Source organism: Microtus pennsylvanicus, chromosome 2, assembly GCF_037038515.1.
Source record: "Microtus pennsylvanicus isolate mMicPen1 chromosome 2, mMicPen1.hap1, whole genome shotgun sequence".
NCBI classification, from domain to species: domain Eukaryota; kingdom Metazoa; phylum Chordata; class Mammalia; order Rodentia; family Cricetidae; genus Microtus; species Microtus pennsylvanicus.
This window is the reverse complement of record NC_134580.1, coordinates 61817388-61835951: the sequence shown is the minus strand read 5'-3', so window position 1 is coordinate 61835951 and position 18564 is coordinate 61817388. Positions and strand designations below refer to the sequence as shown.

At 42.9% G+C, this 18564-nt stretch overlaps 1 protein-coding gene across 3 annotated transcripts in view; it reads right to left on the bottom strand.

The window, feature by feature from the left end:
* Positions 1-7266: 7266 nt before the first annotated feature.
* Positions 7267-18564, bottom strand: part of Azin1 (antizyme inhibitor 1) — a 31354-nt gene continuing 20056 nt past the window's right edge. For 2 of the 3 annotated variants that reach the window (XM_075961153.1, XM_075961151.1), the window contains 8 exons: positions 18331-18503; positions 16780-16914; positions 14648-14729; positions 13613-13687; positions 12858-13020; positions 11435-11550; positions 10706-10920; positions 7267-9590 (listed from right to left, as the gene is read on the bottom strand). In XM_075961153.1, the coding sequence (XP_075817268.1) occupies positions 9479-9590; positions 10706-10920; positions 11435-11550; positions 12858-13020; positions 13613-13687; positions 14648-14729; positions 16780-16914; positions 18331-18503 (1071 nt within the window). In that variant the 3' untranslated portion in view covers positions 7267-9478. Of the gene's footprint in view, positions 9591-10705; positions 10921-11434; positions 11551-12857; positions 13021-13612; positions 13688-14647; positions 14730-16779; positions 17071-18330; positions 18504-18564 lie in introns of all 3 variants that reach the window. The other variant, XM_075961154.1, reaches the window with a different exon arrangement.

The following is an 18564-nucleotide window of genomic DNA, read 5'->3' as shown; positions in this document are numbered from 1 at the left end:
GTATGTGTGTTTGTGTGTGGTATGTGGTGTGTGTAGTGTATGTGTGCGGTATGTGGATGTGTGGTGTGTGTAGTGTATGTGTGTGTGTGGTATGTGGATGTGTGGTGTGTGTAGTGTATGTGTGTGTGTGGTATGTGGATGTGTGGTGTGTGTAGTGTGAATGTGTGTGTTTGTGTGCGGTATGTGGATGTGTGGTGTGTGTACTGTGTGTGTGTGTGTGTGTGGTATGTGGATGTGTGGTGTGTGTAGTGTATGTGTGTGTTTGTGTGTGGTATGTGGATGTGTGGTGTGTGTACTGTGTGTGTGTGTGTGTGTGGTATGTGGATGTGTGGTGTGTGTAGTGTATGTGTGTGTGTGGTATGTGGATGTGTGGTGTGTGTAGTGTATGTGTGTGTGTGGTATGTGGATGTGTGGTGTGTGTAGTGTGAATGTGTGTGTTTGTGTGCGGTATGTGGATGTGTGGTGTGTGTACTGTGTGTGTGTGTGTGTGTGGTATGTGGATGTGTGGTGTGTGTAGTGTATGTGTGTGTTTGTGTGTGGTATGTGGATGTGTGGTGTGTGTAGTGTGAATGTGTGTGTTTGTGTGTGGTATGTGGATGTGTGGTGTGTGTAGTGTATGTGTGTTTGTGTGTGGTATGTGGATGTGTGGTGTGTGTAGTGTGAATGTGTGTGTGTGTGTGGTATGTGGATGTGTGGTATGTGTAGTGTATGTGTGTGTTTGTGTGTGGTATGTGGATGTGTGTAGTGTGAATGTGTGTGTTTGTGTGTGGTATGTGGTGTGTGTAGTGTGTGTGTGGTGTGTGTGTGTGGAGGCCTACATGCTGCAGCACTCCTATAGAGATCAGAGGATATCCTACGTCTTCTCCTTCCACCATAAAGTCCTGGTCATCATAGAATTCAGGTCATCAGACTTGGTGGCACTGATCCTGTCCTTTCTCTGGTGTCTCCAGTCCCTACTATGGATGGGGACCTCAGTCCGGGATAATCCAGTGCCTGTAACTGCTTGTGTCTCAGATACTCTCTGTGGCTGTGAGAAAACACTATGAAGGCAGTGTCAAGAGGAGAGTTTATTTGGGCCTCCAGTTCCAGAGGCAGACATGGTGCCTGGAGCAGGAAGCTGAGAGCTCACATCCTCAACAGTAAGCACAGAGCAGAGAGTGAACCGGAAGTAGTGTAAAGCTATAGACTCTCACAGCCCGCCCCAGTGACACACTTTGGCCAGCAAGGACATACCTACCTGTGAACTCCCCAAATGGCACCACCAACTGGGGCTACCTGTTTCAAGGCCTCCATTTCCCTCAGACTGCCTCAGCTTACACAGCCTTAGATAATTCTAGTTTCTTCACTCCCGCAGTGCTCACGGGGGTCCCACCCACCTGCCTGTCCTACAGACTCCTGTGCCCATCTGCCTTGCAGTCGTGCCCCAGCGGCGCACGGAGTCCCACGGTCCCTTTCTTCTCTATGAACGCAATGTCTTCTATCACTCTGAGCATGTTCTCCCCTCTGTCCAGTTCTTCCTTGGGCTCCGAGAGTCTGGCTATGAGGAAGGGTCACTTAGCACGACTCTCATCTGTGTCTCTCCACCCTCTACCCACAGGAACAGCAAACTGACACCCCCCCCATCTCGGCCTCTGTTGTCCCATCTTTCTTCCCAGTGCCAAGGCTAGTGCAGAGAACAGCATCTACATGGTGTGTATGTTCCCTACACAGGCAAGTTCTTCCAGGGCAAACAGCCGCAGTCACACGTCTTATCTCCCCGCCACACCTGCTTATAATCTGCTCTGGCCACGCGGGGGCACGCTGTGCTCATGGGGCAGACCCCCACTGATGGAGATGTATCCCTCTGTACCCCATAAGGATGGGGGTCACTCTGGACGACCCCCCCAAAACCCCATCCTTGGATCGCTGCACTTAATTCGCCTATTTTATGGCTGGATCCCAAAGCATCTTTGGCCCCATTACATCCTTGTTTGGTGCCAGCTGTTGGCACGAACTTGCCTAGGCACACAACAGGTGCGACGCTAACAACAGATCAATAATCCTAAATCTAGCTTGGTGACCCGGTGGGTTTGCCTGGGATCACACGGGAGCACAGGTGAGTGCTTACTAATAAACCATACTCAGCATGCTTATTATATGAAGTAGGGCTTGTTATTTTATACAGATACACAAGGAGGCAGTGGGAGCGGTCTCTGTGGGGGAGCGGTTCTTCAGGCTGTAAACATGGCAGGGATGGGATGGGAGAGGCTACAATGACTACTTTCTGCCCACAGTCAACATATGTGCTTGGACCAGGGAAGACTTTGCCATCCCCTGAGCCTCACTTGGGGAAGACTTTGCATTCCTATGGGGCTGAGGCATGGGTCCTCAGGCCAAACAGTATAGTCCTTCACCAGGGCTTCACAGATTCCCTACAGAGAAAGGTCCACACACATCCCTTTGAGAGGCCCCATTCTTCCCTGTCTTATGCACCTGGCCTTGTGAGGGCCTTGTGCACAAGCCCAGCTGCTCTCATTTCAAGAGGCCAAAAGCCATGTGGGACATGAAGATCTCTACAGCGAGCACCGCAGTGGCCAAAGGCTGCAATTTCTCACATAGAGTATGAGAAGCAAACACGTCAGGCTTACCAAAGTCATGTGTGGTGCAGTTCCTCCAGATGATGTCATGTGCCGCCCTGACCATCTCCTAGCCCTCCACTTCAACAGCCTTCACTCCACAATGCCCAAGGCCACACATCTCCCCTGGAAACCTGTCCTCTCGCTATCTGTGGAAGTGACTGAGGCCATCAGTCACCCGTCCAGCTACACAAACTAGGGACTACAACCTTTTACTGCCTGCCTCACCTTCCCACTTAACCCTGAAGCAGTTCTTACTCTACAACTCCCACCTGGTCCCAATGTAAGAGCCTAGTCAGGCTCACCACTGCCAATGCAGGCAGGCCCCAATGCTGCCCATCCTTCCTTCTATGATGAGTCTGGACAAACCTCTATGAAATGAGGCTCTCTCTCACAAGCACACACACAGCATGTGTGCATGTGTACTCCCCAGACTCAGTCTGCAGAATCACTAGGCAGCTCTGAAACACAGCACACACCCAGTTATCTATTATGTATACAATATTCTGTCTGTATGCCTGCAGGCCAGAAAAGGGCACTAGACCCCATTACAAATGGTTGTGAGACACCATGTGGTTGCTGGGAATTGAACTCAGAACCTTTGGAAGAGCAGGCAATGCTCTTAACCTCTGAACCATCTCTCCAGCCCCACACACCCAGTTATCAAAACAAAATTGCAACCCCATTTCTCTTAAAACTGGATCTCTGGAAGCCTATGTGGCGGCTTAACTGGCTCCTGTATTTGAAGACTTGGTCCCCAGTTGGTGGAACTGTTTGGGGAGGATTAGGTAGGTGGTGTGACCTTGTTGGAGAAGGTGTGTCACTGGGGGTGAGCTCTGAGGTTTCAAAAGCCCACACCATTCCCAGTTAGCTCTCTTTCTGCCTCATGCTTGTGGATCAAAATGAGTTCTCAGCTACCTCCTCTTAAATGACACACCTGCCTGTCTGCTGTCATGCTCCCTGCCATGATGGGCTATGGAGTCTGATCCTCTGGAAAGGTGAGTCCCAGATTAAAAGCTTTTATAAAGTGCCTTGGTCATGGCATTTTGTCACAGCAATGGAACCGTGTCTACAACAGGCTTGCAGAGCCCTCAATGGTCTGCATGCTGCTTGCAGTCTCTATGCACCAATGTGTTGACTTGGGTTTTAGCACACTGAGCGTGCTAAATTCTCCCTCCACCCTGCCACTTAAACTGTTTATTCATTCACATCTGTCTGTGCAATTGCCAATTCCCTAGGAAAAGCTCCCGATCAGGTCAGTGGACCCAGCCTATGTTGCTTTTCAAAGAGGTCGGCCTTATCTGTCTGGTGTAAGATGCCCAATTCTCCACCTCCCAGCATTCCAAGTGTGCATCACACCACATGACTTAGGTGGCCCTGGATGCTGAGCACGGGGCCTTGAACATGCTAGTTGAGTACTCTCCCAAGAAGCGAGCCTATCTTTAGTCCCTCTTAAAAGCATTTGGGGGGGGGGGCAGGGTCCCCTGTTGCCTAGGTTGGCCCTGAAAGGCAGTCCCACCTCACTCAGCCTTTCAAAATGGGTTGGGGATGTGGTCCATCAGTATACTTGGCCCAGCATATTAACCCAGCATAATAACCCCTGGGATATTAAGAAGCTGTGTCCTCAAGAACTCTTAAAAGGGTGGTGGATTACAAGAATCTTATCAGAGACTAAGCAGGGAGAAGGTGGCAGTAAGACTGGGCAATTTCAGCTGGGCAGTGGTGGTACACGCCTTCAATTTCAGCACTCAGGAGGCAGAGGCAGGCAGATCTCTGTGAGTTTAAGGCCAGCCTGGTCAAAGAGTTCCAGGACAGGCTCCAAAACTGTCTGGGGGAGTGGGGTGGAGACTGGGCAGTTTCATGAGGAATAGTTGCAAGGGAGTAGGCAGGGCAAATCAGGGGGTGGGAAGGAGGGGTCAGAAGTGGGCTCAGTGTACATATGCCTGTTGGCTCAGCTGTGCCATAGGATGGCTGAAGCCTGGACAACATGGAAGGGATACTCTTAGTTTTTTGAGACAAGGTTTCTGCATATCCCTGGCTGTCCTGGAATTCTTTTCAGACATAGGATACCTTCCCATATTTTTGCTATGGTTCAGCACAGCTCTGAGTTACCAGCAGTATTTTTGGTTAAAGGGAAACCTTTGCTTGCTACTTGGGGTGTGCATTTGGGATAGGGTGGGGAAGAGACTGAAATTGTCTTCCTCTTGGCTTCCTGACACTTCACAACATGGAGCCGTACAAATGGAAGGTAGCCAGGCAATAGTGGCACACACCTCCAAGTCCAGCACTTGGGAGGCAGAAGCAGGTGACATGTTAGTATGAGAACCTTAGGAAACAGTGTTACTCAGCCAGCATTGTACCAAACATGGCCTGGGAGCGCCATCTAGTGTGAGTATCTGCTGCTGCAGTCTATACACTATTTAGAGGTCTCTGCGCACACCTGCTTTTGCATCTAACTTTTGTTTTTGGCGCAGAGGTGGTGGTGGTGGAGCAGGGCAGACAGTGTTTCTCTATGGAGCCTGGATGGTCCTGGAACTTGGAGGTCCACCTGCCTCTGCCTCATGAATGCTGGTATCAAGGCATGCACCACCAGTGTCCCGCATGTTTTGTGTACCATTTAAGCCCTGCCCCCTTCCCTTTCTGCTGTGTCTTACTAAGCTAAGACTGGGTTGGAACTGGCCACAGCTCAGGCTGGTCACCTATGTAAGTGCTTACCTAGTTTCACCTTACATGATTCTGAGTTCTGTTCAGTGTGACGAGCCCCACCCTTACACATACACCACACAGCACTAATTAACCCTTCCCTGCTTCCTTTATTATCTATTTCTATATTTAAAAGACTGTGTGTATGTGCCTGTATGGAGCCCGATGTTGGCACAGGGCAGATACACACCTGGACCTTGCTGTTTTAGCTAGGATGGCCAGGCAGGGATTGCCCCCTGGTATCCATTTTTCCTATCCAAATACCTGAGCTGGCTTTCTGGGTCTACAAAGTGAAACACAACTCCTTGGGGGTGTCCTGCCCTCCACAGGTAGGCCACGCCACATGGACACACACAGTAAACATCCCCTTTAAAAACTGCAGTGACTGAGCAGTCTGACCCGCAGAGGCAAGCACACAACACACAGCTGGCACTGCCCCGCCATCCGGCAAGCCCATCAGTCCGACAGCTTTCATAGCAGGGGTGCTTTACTGACAGGGACAAGCTTTCAGCCCAACCAACCCTCTTACCCTGCTGGGCTTCGACAATGTTGCCAGATGGCCCATTATCCTCCAGGAAGGCAAAATATAAGGAGGGCTGATAACCAGCAGACTTCACAGCAATGATACATTGTTCACCAATTAACTTGCCAGAGCAGATTTTTTTAGTTTATAAACTATACTTATGCTTTAATTCTTTAAAACCCACTCAGATTCTCAATATTTGATATCAGAGAAACACCCTCTAACAGGAAAGGTACCAATTACGGCTTCCAGGCGTGAGCCAAGAGTTCAAGGTCAGCCTGGGAAACTTACTGAGATCAGGTGTTTTTGTTTTTAAGGATAAAAAGGCTTGAAAATTTAGAGCTGAGAAAATATCCCAGAAACTGGGAAAACAATACCACTCCTTGGCTTAGCTGAACATCGACTGTATGCATCTACTGTTTCTCTGTAGCCTGGGAGTTACGTCAGTCATCACATCACACACAGGCATTGTCTTCTTGTAAATGGGTGGTTCGGTTATACCACAAGCAGGATGCCTTCCAGCCTGGTTTTTACAGTAATTTCTTCAAAGACAACTAGTTCAATCAGAGGAAAACAGCCGTAGTTAAAGCTACTTAGCGTAAGACTTTAAAAACAAACAAGCAAACCAATATACAAAACACTGGCCTCTAGCAAACGCCCCCCCCCCCCCCCGCCCCCGGCAGTGCACACCTTCTGCCAGCCCATGTTCAGGAGGCCAAGGCAGAACTGCTAGGTTTGAAGCTACATAGTGGTTTTTAAGGCCAGTTTTAATTCCTGGATAGGTTCATCCTCTCTACAAAGCTGCATTGCACAAACTCCTGCAGCTTTACTAACAGGCTGCCAGACAACTCCTGGCTAGATGGTTTTAGGTAACACTGTAACTTAATGCTAGTTCATCTAATTTAAATACAAGGCCGAAACAAACAGGAAGAGTTAGACTTCTGTCATTTGCCAGACAAAGCAAGTATAATCCCCAGTGACCAGGCCCCCTAACTACCCTTAGACCCGCCAGCTCCTGTGCACAGCACTATCCGTACAGAGAAGTAAGGTGTCTAGCCTCTGCTGGAAGAGCAAATGCAGAAGCAGGGTTGGAATCAGGCAGGATGAATCCAGTCTACCTCTTTTAATGCTCAGCCTATTACCTAAACAAAACTGTTTAAACCTAATGTATCCTCTTGGTTTCTCCATCAGGCTACACAGCAACAAACAACTGAAGTGTTGATTTTAATTTCAGCAGGTCAACACAGTTTAATAATTATGGTTTCTTAAATCTAAGTTTATACTGAACAGTGAGTGATTCACCTCCTAGTCTAAAAAGGTGGCCCCACGAATACCCAACTCATCAAAACCTTCATTGTGCTAGGCAATTCCAAGATCACTTTACTTTTAATAGATTCTGAAAGAACGTGGGCAATGTACACAAAATTAATTCATAAAATTTCACGTCTATTTCATGATAGAAGCCATCAAAGTAAAGCATGAGGAATAAAAACATTTTATCTGTGTATTCAGAATCACACACAAGTCACCTTTACAGTTCAATTTACTATATATAGAAATCATTTGGGTTTTATATTTTCAATTAAATTTTGAACTGATTACAATATCATATAAAAAAGATTTTACATTAATTATTTGTAAGCATTCCAAATTGAAATACATAGGTTAACTTTAGATTTATGGCAAACAGTCTTCAAATACAATACAGACACTCTTAAGCTTACCTATCATTCACATGTGAGATTTGCAACTCTGGGCTGTTTTACATACAATCGCTCTCCTATGCAGATGGCAAACTGATAGGCCACAAAGCTCAAGCCTGTACAGTCAAGCCAAGGACTCAAGCTGCACCATCCTTTCCAAGTTTTGGCATTTCTGGACCACAACAATGCATAATACAAATGAGGTAAGAAACAATTTCCCCTCCTTGTTAGTTCAAAGTTACATGGTAGCTTGGAATTTTGAATAAAACCCCTTATTACACCTTGGAAAAAAGTCCAAGGGCATGGATGACAATGGACTGGGGTTCTCAGTTCTTTATATAATTAATAGAACCCATGATATTCAAGTGGGCAATTGTCAAATCAAAAACATTAAGCACCTAATGGTTTGAGATTGAAATTAGAGATTCATGATCAATTTCTTTCCACCTTGAAATCAAGGTGTGAAAACCAGCTATGTAAGGGTATCCCAAACCACCCCTATGTAGTACAAATGGAATTTTCTGTCCTTGGCACCAAAGTGAAGTCACATTTCCTCTTGGGGACAGGAATTCCACTTGTGAGCACAGAGTGAGGTAAAGGGACCCATGTAAGTTGTCTCATTGCTACTGTGATTCTGAGACCTAGGACTAACACACCAGCAGTGAACAGTGTCAGGTTAGTGATGCTAACTCCCTCCCCACCACCAACAAGCTTTAGTACGAAAAGAATTACTAAGCTGAACAAATGGGAAATAACAAACTAAAGGGTTAGGTTCAAACCAGTAACAACAACAACAACAACAACAAAAATAACCCCAAAACAATAACCCCTCCATTACAAGTGAGAAATTGAAGAAAGTGTGCTTCACCACCCCAAAGCCCTCTGCATTTAAATGTCTGTGCGAAAGGGCCTCAGGATTCTGGAAAAAAGACATAGCCCTTCTGTAAGGTTAGGGTCCTGCAGTCCTCTGCAGTCTCATTCCCCTCCCCACCAAGTTTTCAGTGTTTAATAAAATCTTCTCCATCAGCTGAAAAATCTGTAACTTCAAGGTTTACTAAAGTACGCTAAGCATCCTATCTGTACAGAAACAACTATCATGACAATTGGTTTATGCAGGACTAACATTTTTTGGTGTTAAATTGTTAAACATCATGCTTACTGCACATCAACTCTCCATAATTTCAGCTCCACAACGATTTATCAAACACTTTACTTAAATTACTAATTAAATAACTAAAAGTGTATTGAGCTAAACCAAACTTAAATGGGCTATAAAGAAAACCAACCCTTAAAACAGACCACACACACGACTACTTCAAAACTACCTTTCTAGCTAGCCCCTTTCCCAAAGTTTTAGCCTGAAAAACAGTAAAATCTACCCAAAGTTTTATTGCAATCATACGAGGGTTACATTAGGTCAAATACAACAAACACTATGATGCAATTTTACATTTATTAAACTACAGTTCAAAGCACAAATTTACACATTCTAAATACACTAAACGTATCTAATGAAGTCACACTGGTCTTCCACTCACATGTGATATATCTGGGTGAAAGACATCAACTTTACAAGACTTTTTAACAGGAATCCTTATTATAAAACTGTGTACTTGTATGTAAACGATTTGATGGGGAACCCACAATGGGCTTCCATCTCCACTAAGTCATCCATTTTGTTGCATATTTTATTTTAAACGCTTAAGGGGTGGGTCAAACTGATATGTTTAAATCTGGATACATTATCTAAATCCCTCTTACCCCAATGAATTATAGATGAAAGCTGATTTTGTCTGGTCCCAAATAGCTATTACTATGAATTTGTTTCCAAGATAATTAACAGAATGAAGATTGATTGAATTTTCCCCACACTGGAATGTAGACCAGACAAGCTTAACCTGCGACTTCAGATCTAAAGAAGCGTTAATGCCTGTTTAAGCTTCAGTGGAAAAGCTGTCTTCTTGGCTCAGCTGAATGCAAGAGGGTGCAAAGAAGAAGTTTTTCATCATTGCATCTGAAGTAATTCCAGCATCTTGCATCTCATACCTGTTAAGAAAAATGAAAAAGTTGGGCTTTAAATATTTAGAAAACCACAAAACACGTAACAACTAGTCTTCCAGTCCCCCTAAAAGACTATGTTTTTGTACAGGGAGATGGTAAAGGTGCTTGCCATGTAAGCCTGATAATAAGTTTAGTTTCTGAAACCCATGTTAGACAGAAAGGGGGTTTGGATGCTGACAGAAATGGAGTCTGGCCGGGCGGTGGTGGCACACGCCTTTAATCCCAGCACTCGGGAGGCAGGCGGATCTCTGTGAGTTTGAGGCCAGCCTGGTCTACAAGAGTTAGTTCCAGGACAGGCTCTAAAACTACAAGCAAAACCCTGTCTCGAAAAACAAAAACAATTAAAAGAAAGAAAGAAACGGAGCCTGACCTACACTCTCCTGAGGTAGTGCAGCAGATCCAGGCATACATGGACAGACAAGAAGGGGGAGTAGGAGGTGTCTGTGTGTGCAGGCCAGCCATTATCCTCTGCTATCTTCAATGGCTCTCTCCCTCATTTTCTTTTATCTTTTGAGACAGGGTTTCATACTGAGCCCCAAACTCAACAACTGGCTAGAATGGCTGTCTAGCCAGCTCCATGACTCTATTCATTTCTGCCTCTTTCTTACCCCTCTATTTCCCAACTCAGCTGTTCGAGCCTATGTGGCAGCCATCTCCACAGCCCCAAGATTTTTCTACTTTTAATGCAAGGGCTGAATACACTATAGCCAGGCGGTGGTGACGGACACCTTTAATCCCAGCACTAGGGAGGCAGAGGCTGGTGGATCTCTGTGAGTTCAAGGCCAGCCTGGTCTACAGAGTGAGTTCCAGGATAGCCAGAGTTGTCTCTAAAAACAAAAACAAAAAAAGAAAAAAAAAAGAAAAGAAGGAACTATCACTAGTGATTTAATCCTGGCAGAGGCAACGGTGAGTTCAAGGCCAGCCTAGTGTGAATATCGACAGCCAGGGTTATGTAAGGGACCCTGTCTCAAACAAAAAGGAAACTATCACCTTTCTCTATCACAGTGTGAAATTTCATGAAATGTTCTGAAGGTATTAGCAAATCTAAAATACCACTTCCAATATCCCATCTGTTTTCAGATAAAATAAAATCACCTTACCAATCACTGAATGACATCATATAATAAATAGCTGGCCTTTGAAAATCATTAAAAGCAGATGGTTCGTGGAAAGAATCTGCTCCCATGTTATCAAAGATAAGCCAGTCTCCCACATTCAGCTCAGGAAGAAGACAGCTCTCTACAATCTGATCGAGCTCATCACAGGACGGACCCCAAAGGCTGCTTGTAAACAGAGGCTCATCTTCCTTGTGTTTCTACAGGGAAAGAAAAGTTACCAAATTCTTTCAGGTACTTAATCTTAAGAAAAATAAAAGGCAATTTCAGTTTATCAGATCTCATATATCTAAGGGAGATTGAGGACCAGGCATAAGTCTCAACTGTTACTATGAACTGCATAGTTAGGAAATAAATTGAAGAGGAGATCAGAATATGAATCCTAGAAAAACAGTTCAAAACATATGATAAATATAATAATCAAGATTTAAGAAGGCAGGATTCTTGCCGACTAAATCCAAGACATGCAAACGAATGAGCTGTACCAATACACTGCACTAAAAAACTTTTTAAAAAATTACAATTTATTTCTTTGTGTAGGGTGTGTTTGTGTGCATGGTCAGAGGACAACCTGCATGATCAGTTCTCTTTTGTTGCCACGTGGGTCCAATGGCTTAATGCCTTTACCAACTAAGTCATCTTTGCACGCTAGTTTTTGTATTTTTTTTTTTACACCGCCAAAGACATTTTGGAAAAACAAACAAACAAACTTGCCTTGTGAACCTCTGGAATGGTATTTAAGTCCTCAGAAAGTTTACTCGCAAAAGAACCATAAACACCATCATTCATGTAATACACGAAGGCTGGCTCATTACTCCCATTTTTTTCGACTGAAATTAAATAGCAAAGAGGAAGATTAATTTAAACCAAAACGAGTGCATCTTACTCAGCACATAGCAATTCTATTCTCTATACACCAATATCCCTTCCTTGGATTTGAAATTCTACCTTCCAGGAAAATAAACCAGGGAGGGTTCCGTGGAGAAAATGACTGGATATAGTCTGGAAAGACAATGGGCCCAGAATCTAGATGCACCAGAACCGAAAATGTACTAGGTCAATTGCTGGGGTTCATGTCAGCAATCCCAGCATCTCACACAGGAGAATTCTTAGCTACACAGACTTCCTAGCCAGCCTGTGCTTCAAGAGTAAGTACTGGTTTCTAAATAAATAAAAGCAAAACCCAGATGGCTGGAGAGAGATGGCTCAGCAGCTGAGCGCATATGCTGTTTGCTCTTACAGAGGACCCAAAATTCAACTCCTATGACCCTTGAAAGGCAGTTCACAACTGACCATGACTCCAGCGTCATCCAGGGGATCCCACACCTCTAGTCTCTTAGGCACACACACATGTGGGTAAAAAAAAAAAAAATACCACTAAACAAAAAGCCAGTCATGTACCTGCCACCAAGCCCAAACATATTAGAACAAACCATTAGCATACGCTTCCTAATGAGACACACAAAATATTCCAAAACTCTGGAATGAAGCCCACACCAAGATGAAGCATCAAAAAAACCAAACCAAACCAACCCAAAAAGACCTACCCTTCAAAAGTATCAGTAAAGAAATAAAAAAGAGAAAAAGCACATACAAAGCAGTCCTGAAATCTAACAAAGACACAAAGACAAAAGAAAAAAAGAATAGGGGGGGGGGGGGCTGGAGAGATGGCTCAGAGGTTAAGAGCATTGCCTGCTCTTCCAAAGGTCTTGAGTTCAATTCCCAGCAACCACATGGTGGCTCACAACCATCTGTAATGGGGTCTGGTGCCCTCTTCTGGCCTGCAGGCATACAGGCCGGCAAAATACTGTATACATAACAAATAAATACTTAAAAGCAATAAATAAATAAATAGTGGGGAAATCAATTTTTCTATGGACTAAAGATTATTCCATAGTGGAAAAAAAATGGTCTTATTAATGCAAACTGTATTCTACAATGACACAAAACAATTTTGTTGGTTTGACTTAAAGATGGATTTAAAGAACACTTTGGCCCTGTATCAAAATACAAGGCAGATTCTCCTTCTGAGACAGGAGGAGTGCACTGGAAATAACAACAAAACACTGGCTTTCAGGGTAAAAATCACATGGTGGAAGTTTTATTTAAAACATCAGATATAAACTTTGTAACTTACCTCCAGAGGAAAGTTTATCATTTTCAACAACTTTCTTAGCAATAATATTAACTGCAAGTGTAAACGCAGAAGACACATAGTAGCTTCCAGGCTCTGAAATTATCTGAATGCCAGATCCTTCCGGGAAGTAAACATCCAGCAGAGGACTGATAACATGATTAACCTATGGGTTTTAAATTACAGGCTTAAATTTCAATACTGGATCACAGAAGTCTAGCTCTTAACCAAGAAAACTAAGCAATTCCAATTGCAGAGCAAGCCTAGCCACATAGCAGGTATCTTCAATTAGGCAAGCTTTTTACATCAGCTTTTTTTGGTAATAATTACAATAGCATTAATTAAATAAAAAAAACCCACATCAATTCTAATACTGTGTCTGACTGCTGGTGGAGGAATAAATTTCAATTCAGTTTCCAGACACTGCAGAATAAAAGCAGGAGTGACATGCACCTTGCTATTGCAGTCATGAAGCTGGAAGCTCATGTGACATCTAACACATAAAACACAACTCAAACAACATTTTCTGTGGGCTACAGTGTAGCGCAGTGGTGGCACACTTGCCTAGCTTGTGAGACTGAATCTGATGTCTAGTACATTATAAATCCAACAAGTAGGAGTCTACTTCGAGATTTGATGGGGTTCACAGAATTCCAGATTTAGAGTAGCTCGGTTACAACAGGCTTTAGGTAATGCTTTTATAAAAATTCTTGTCCATGTACCCACCAATCATGTACAGCCAACCCCAGAAAGTTTACCTCTTCCAGCTGAATTTCAGTTCCTGTGAAGCCTCCACCAATGTCTAGCATGTTCATTGTAAAGCCAAATTCTCCCTAGAGACAAAAAACTTTCATGTTTCCAAATTATAATGCAAACAAATAAAAAATAACAAAAAACCTCTTCTTCCTAGGTAGGTAAATATTTCTGACCTCTACCGCGATACCAATCGCTCCTGCGCTCTTATGGTTTTGTTTCTCTTTATGGCAGCACACTGATCGTCTTGCCTCAGTCTCCTGAGTACTCAAGCTACCAGCAGATTTCTGCTGTCAGACTCGGGAACAGATAAACCCTATCCGTATTGTCTCCTCATCCTTGCCTGTGCTCGCTTTATTCTTCAATCTTTTGTCCACTTAAACAATATGAAGTACTAATGTGTGGAACCTTTAATCTTTCCATTAATAAAATCAGGAAGCCAGATGCTGTAGTACAACGCTTTTAATTTCAGAAGCAGAGGCAGGCAGATCTCTGAGTTCGAGGCCAGCCTGGTCTACAGAGGACAGCCAGAGAAACCCTGTCTCAACCAAAAATATAATAAAATTCAAGTATGCAATCCTGAAGAAATGGCTCAATAATTAAAAGCACTTGTCATTATTTTAGAGAACCTGGGTTCAGTTCCCAGCTTAAAGCATCCTTAACACTAGTTCCAAGAGCTCCAACACCCTGTTCTGACCTCCATGGGCACCAGGCATGAACATGGTGCACATATATACATACAAGCAACATAAAACCTAAAAATTTTTTAAAAAATCATGTGAGCTGGGTGGTGGTGGCGCTCCCAGCACTCGGGAGGCAGAGCAGTAGATCTCTGAGAGTTCAAAGCCAGCCTGGTCTACAAGAGCTAGTTCCAGCACAGGCTCCAAAACTACAGAGAAACCCTGTTTTGGGGGAAAAAAAAAAAAGGAAAAAAAAATCATGTGTATGCTGTACTAATTTTAAACAGTAACTAATTCATACTAATTGAAAATGATTCTGAAATAACACCCTGGTTTAAAGATAATAATTCGAGAACTTACAGCCATGTCAAACACACACCGAGCATCAGAGAGAGCATGTACATATACTTGATATTCTTTGCAAGCACTTGAAACATGGAATCTGAAAGAAAAAAGGTAGCCATTTAAAGCAGTGTGGCTCTGAAGCAGTTCCTGCAATCCCTTTCAGTTATCACTAGGTAATGACACTGCTGAGCACATTTCATCTTTACCAAGTATCTGATACCAGAGACTCTAAGTACCCCATGCTATGACACTGTTTGGACAATATTATTTATATTATTTGTCTACAAGCAAAAGCATATTCTAATGAGTCAAGCATCACTCAGTGACCGCTGGCTAGCTGTTTTTGTTTGCTTTAATCTGACACAAACTAGAGTTACCCAGGAAAGGAGAAACTCAAGTGAGGAACTGCCTGCACCAGACTGGCATCCATTGCCTCTGGGTACAATTGTAAGCCCACTATGAATAATAACACTTCTATGGATAGTATAAGGCAGGCTGAGCAAGTCAAGGAGAGTGAGCCTGGTCTCTGCTTCAGTTCCTGCATCCAGGTTCCTACCTTAAGTTCCTACCTTGGCTTTCCCTGATGGACCTTTATGGCAAATACACCCATTTTCTCCAAGTTTTTATTATAGCAACAGAATGCTAACACAGAACAACCATAATTTGCTGTGGAATAAATAATCCTTTTGTGCACTGTAAAGATGAGTTGCTCTCATTAGGTTAATAAAGAGCTAAGTGGCCAAAGGCCAGGTAGAAAGAAGTTCAGCAGGAAAACCAGACTGAGAATACTGGGATAATGGGTGGCGTCCCCAGGAGGCACAGAGAGAAGAGGAACATGCCATAATGAAAAATGTACCACCACGTGGTAGGGCGTAAGTAAGAAATACAGGTTAACTTAAGATGTAAGAGCTAGTTAATAAGCCCAAGCTATCGGCCAAGCATTCATATCATAATAAGTCTCTGTATGGTTATTTGGAAGCCATGGATCTAACTAAAGCATGGCTTACTTTATGTATACAGAAAGTAACAAGCACCAATCAACTGACATTACAAACCTCCTTCATTGAATACTGAGCCACCTGACTTCAGAGTTCTAGACCAGCACGGCTAGAGAGACTGTCCTAAACAAAGTAAAACCCAAAGAACAACCGACTTAAGTCTTGGGTTCCTCATACAAAAAAATAAAGATAAAGCTCATTTTTTCCCGTTTTTGGTTTTTAAAGACAAGGTCTCTTATAGATAGACAGGGCTGGCCTTAAACCTATAAGCCTTCTTCCACTCTCTCTAATTCCTGAATGCTGGGATTGTAGGTACCACTATACTTTTTTTTGTGTTTCGAGACAGGGTTTCTCTGTGGTTTTGGAGCCTGTCCTGGAACTAGCTCTTGTAGACCAGGCTGGTCTCGAACTCACAGAGATCCGCCTGCCTCTGCCTCCCGAGTGCTGGGATTAAAGGCGTGCGCCACCACCGCCCGGCTAGTACCACTATACTTGATTTCAAAGTGTGACTTACTTAAGTGCCAGTGAGGGATTGAAAGAAAAATAAATCATTAGAAACAGAAACAAAATGAAACCTACAATTTATAAGCTGAATGCCATTTTAACAAGCATTAGAATCAGGAGTAAATTCTTCACATTCAAATTAAAAGGCGATTTAGCTGGTGCTACATATATCAACGATCCTGACACTTGAGAAATTACAGCAGAATCTCATGTGTAGTCCAAACAAGAGCTACATAGTAAGGCTGCCTCAAAACAAAACAAAACAAAACAAACTAAAATCAGTAAGACAATGTAGAGATGGGATGTAGTGCAGCGATAAAGCCAAGGCTTGAGTCCAACACCTGGCACAGCAAAACCCAAACCAACAGATTTCATTACCCTGTGCTAGCTTGTCACTTCAACAGGAGGAAGGAGATGTAACCTTACTAAACAGTATAGAAAAGACATGTTTAGCTAGTCAGTGGTAGTGCATGCCATTAATCTCAGCACTCAAGGGGCAAAGGCAGGGAGATTTTTGAGCTGAGGACAGCTGCATAGTTAGCTCCAAGACTATACAGAAGACCTTGTCTAAAAGAAGAATCAAAAAAAAGACATGTTTATTCTTTTCTGTACTGAAACAAAACAAACAAAGACATAAATACTCACTTAACCCCAATTATTTGGACATCAAGTTCCTTGGCACATTCCAAAAGATGCCTACAATTCTTCAGTGTAGTGCCAAACTTCATGTTACTATCTTCACCTCCAATATCATCCTCTGTTGCAATATGTAGTAAGACCCTAAGAGAAGGGGAAGATGATTGGGGCAGAGTTGGTTTACATCATCATCAGCATATGTGAAGCCTGAAGATTGTAGGAAGTGTGTTGATTATGTTGCCAGTGTTCCCAAATCCAGCGATGGATGGATGAATCAAGTGAACCTAATGAAAAACAATCCTGTATAGAGAAAAAACTAGCAATTAGGGCCTACAGCATGACGCTTGCACGGATGGGATTTTGGAAAATGCAGCAAGTTAAAACTCTGTTGTAGCAGCAAGATTGTCAGTTGGGCTCTGTAATGAAAGATGACATTACTTCCAAATGAAGTCATTCAGTTCATGAATCCACCAAAAAAGACTAAATTGAACAGCAATGCCATCAAGGTCTTTCAATAAAAATAGCAGGGGTTTTTTTTGTTGTTGTTTTGTTAATTATCAAAGTTTCCAGATTTTTCTACCTAGCTAATCCTTAAACAAATCTCTCAAACCCTAGGTTTCTAATGAAAAAAGCTAGGACATTTTAGTCACTGAATGCATATCCCAACACCATCCCTGATTCATATCTAGTGATTTCTTTTCAACCACTAACTACTAACAACTAAGACTTAGACTGACTAAATATTATCAGGAGTTAAATAATGATCAGATGCTAAAAAACCTACAAATGCATAAATACTATATGTAAAACTCTTCCCAAGGAGTTCCGATGAATGACTCCTGATCGGAAAGCAAGACTTGATAGAAGTTAATTATTTTCCTTACAGTTAGAATCAGCTGTCAAACAATGCATACACTAAGCCAAAGTCGTCTCCTAGAGATCACAGGGCATACCTTTTTCAGAAAAACAGGGTTTCTCTATAATTTTCCCCAAAGGCCTTTATCCAGAGGTTTTCAAGGTAATAAATGCCTGAACATCACTAAAGCCACCAAGTTAGACCAGTGGTTAAGCTTCCTAATGCTGTGACCCTTTAATACAGTTTCATGTTGTAGTGATCCCCAACTATAAAATTAATTTCATTGCCTCTTCCTAACTGTAACTTTATTACTATTATGAATTATAAAGCACCCCCGTGAAAGGCTGTTTGACAACGCACTCCAAGGGGTCATGACCCACAGTCTGAGAACCACTGAGTTAGACAAACGATATATAAACTTTCAGGAACACACATAGCTATGGCCTTAATTTGATGACAACACCAAATTTTCTTCCATGAGCTAATAAGTCATATCCCAGAATGCTTCACTGTTTCTCAAGTCCATAAAAAGGATCAAAAGTAGGCAGAACATAAAATGCTGTTAGCATTTTTCATAGATTCTAAATAAGGTGAAGTTACAATAGCTAGCACTGGCTCTGTCATTATTAACGCCCCCCTCTCTGGGGGACGAACTCTAATACTAATCAGTGACAACATTTTCAAGCACTTAGGTACACACTTACTTGGCATTTGGGTGATTCCTTGCAATTTTCTTTAATTCAATTTCATTGTCACATGTCATGATATTTATTCCAACTTTTGCTGCATACTTTATCTGAGACACTTGCTTACAAGGACTTGTGTAAATGATGTTTTCCGGAGATACACCCAATTCTTGCACTAGAGCCATTTCATTCTGTAAAAGATTTAACACTACCATTTATTTAACAGTAAATTTTAAATTACTTTAAGTACCA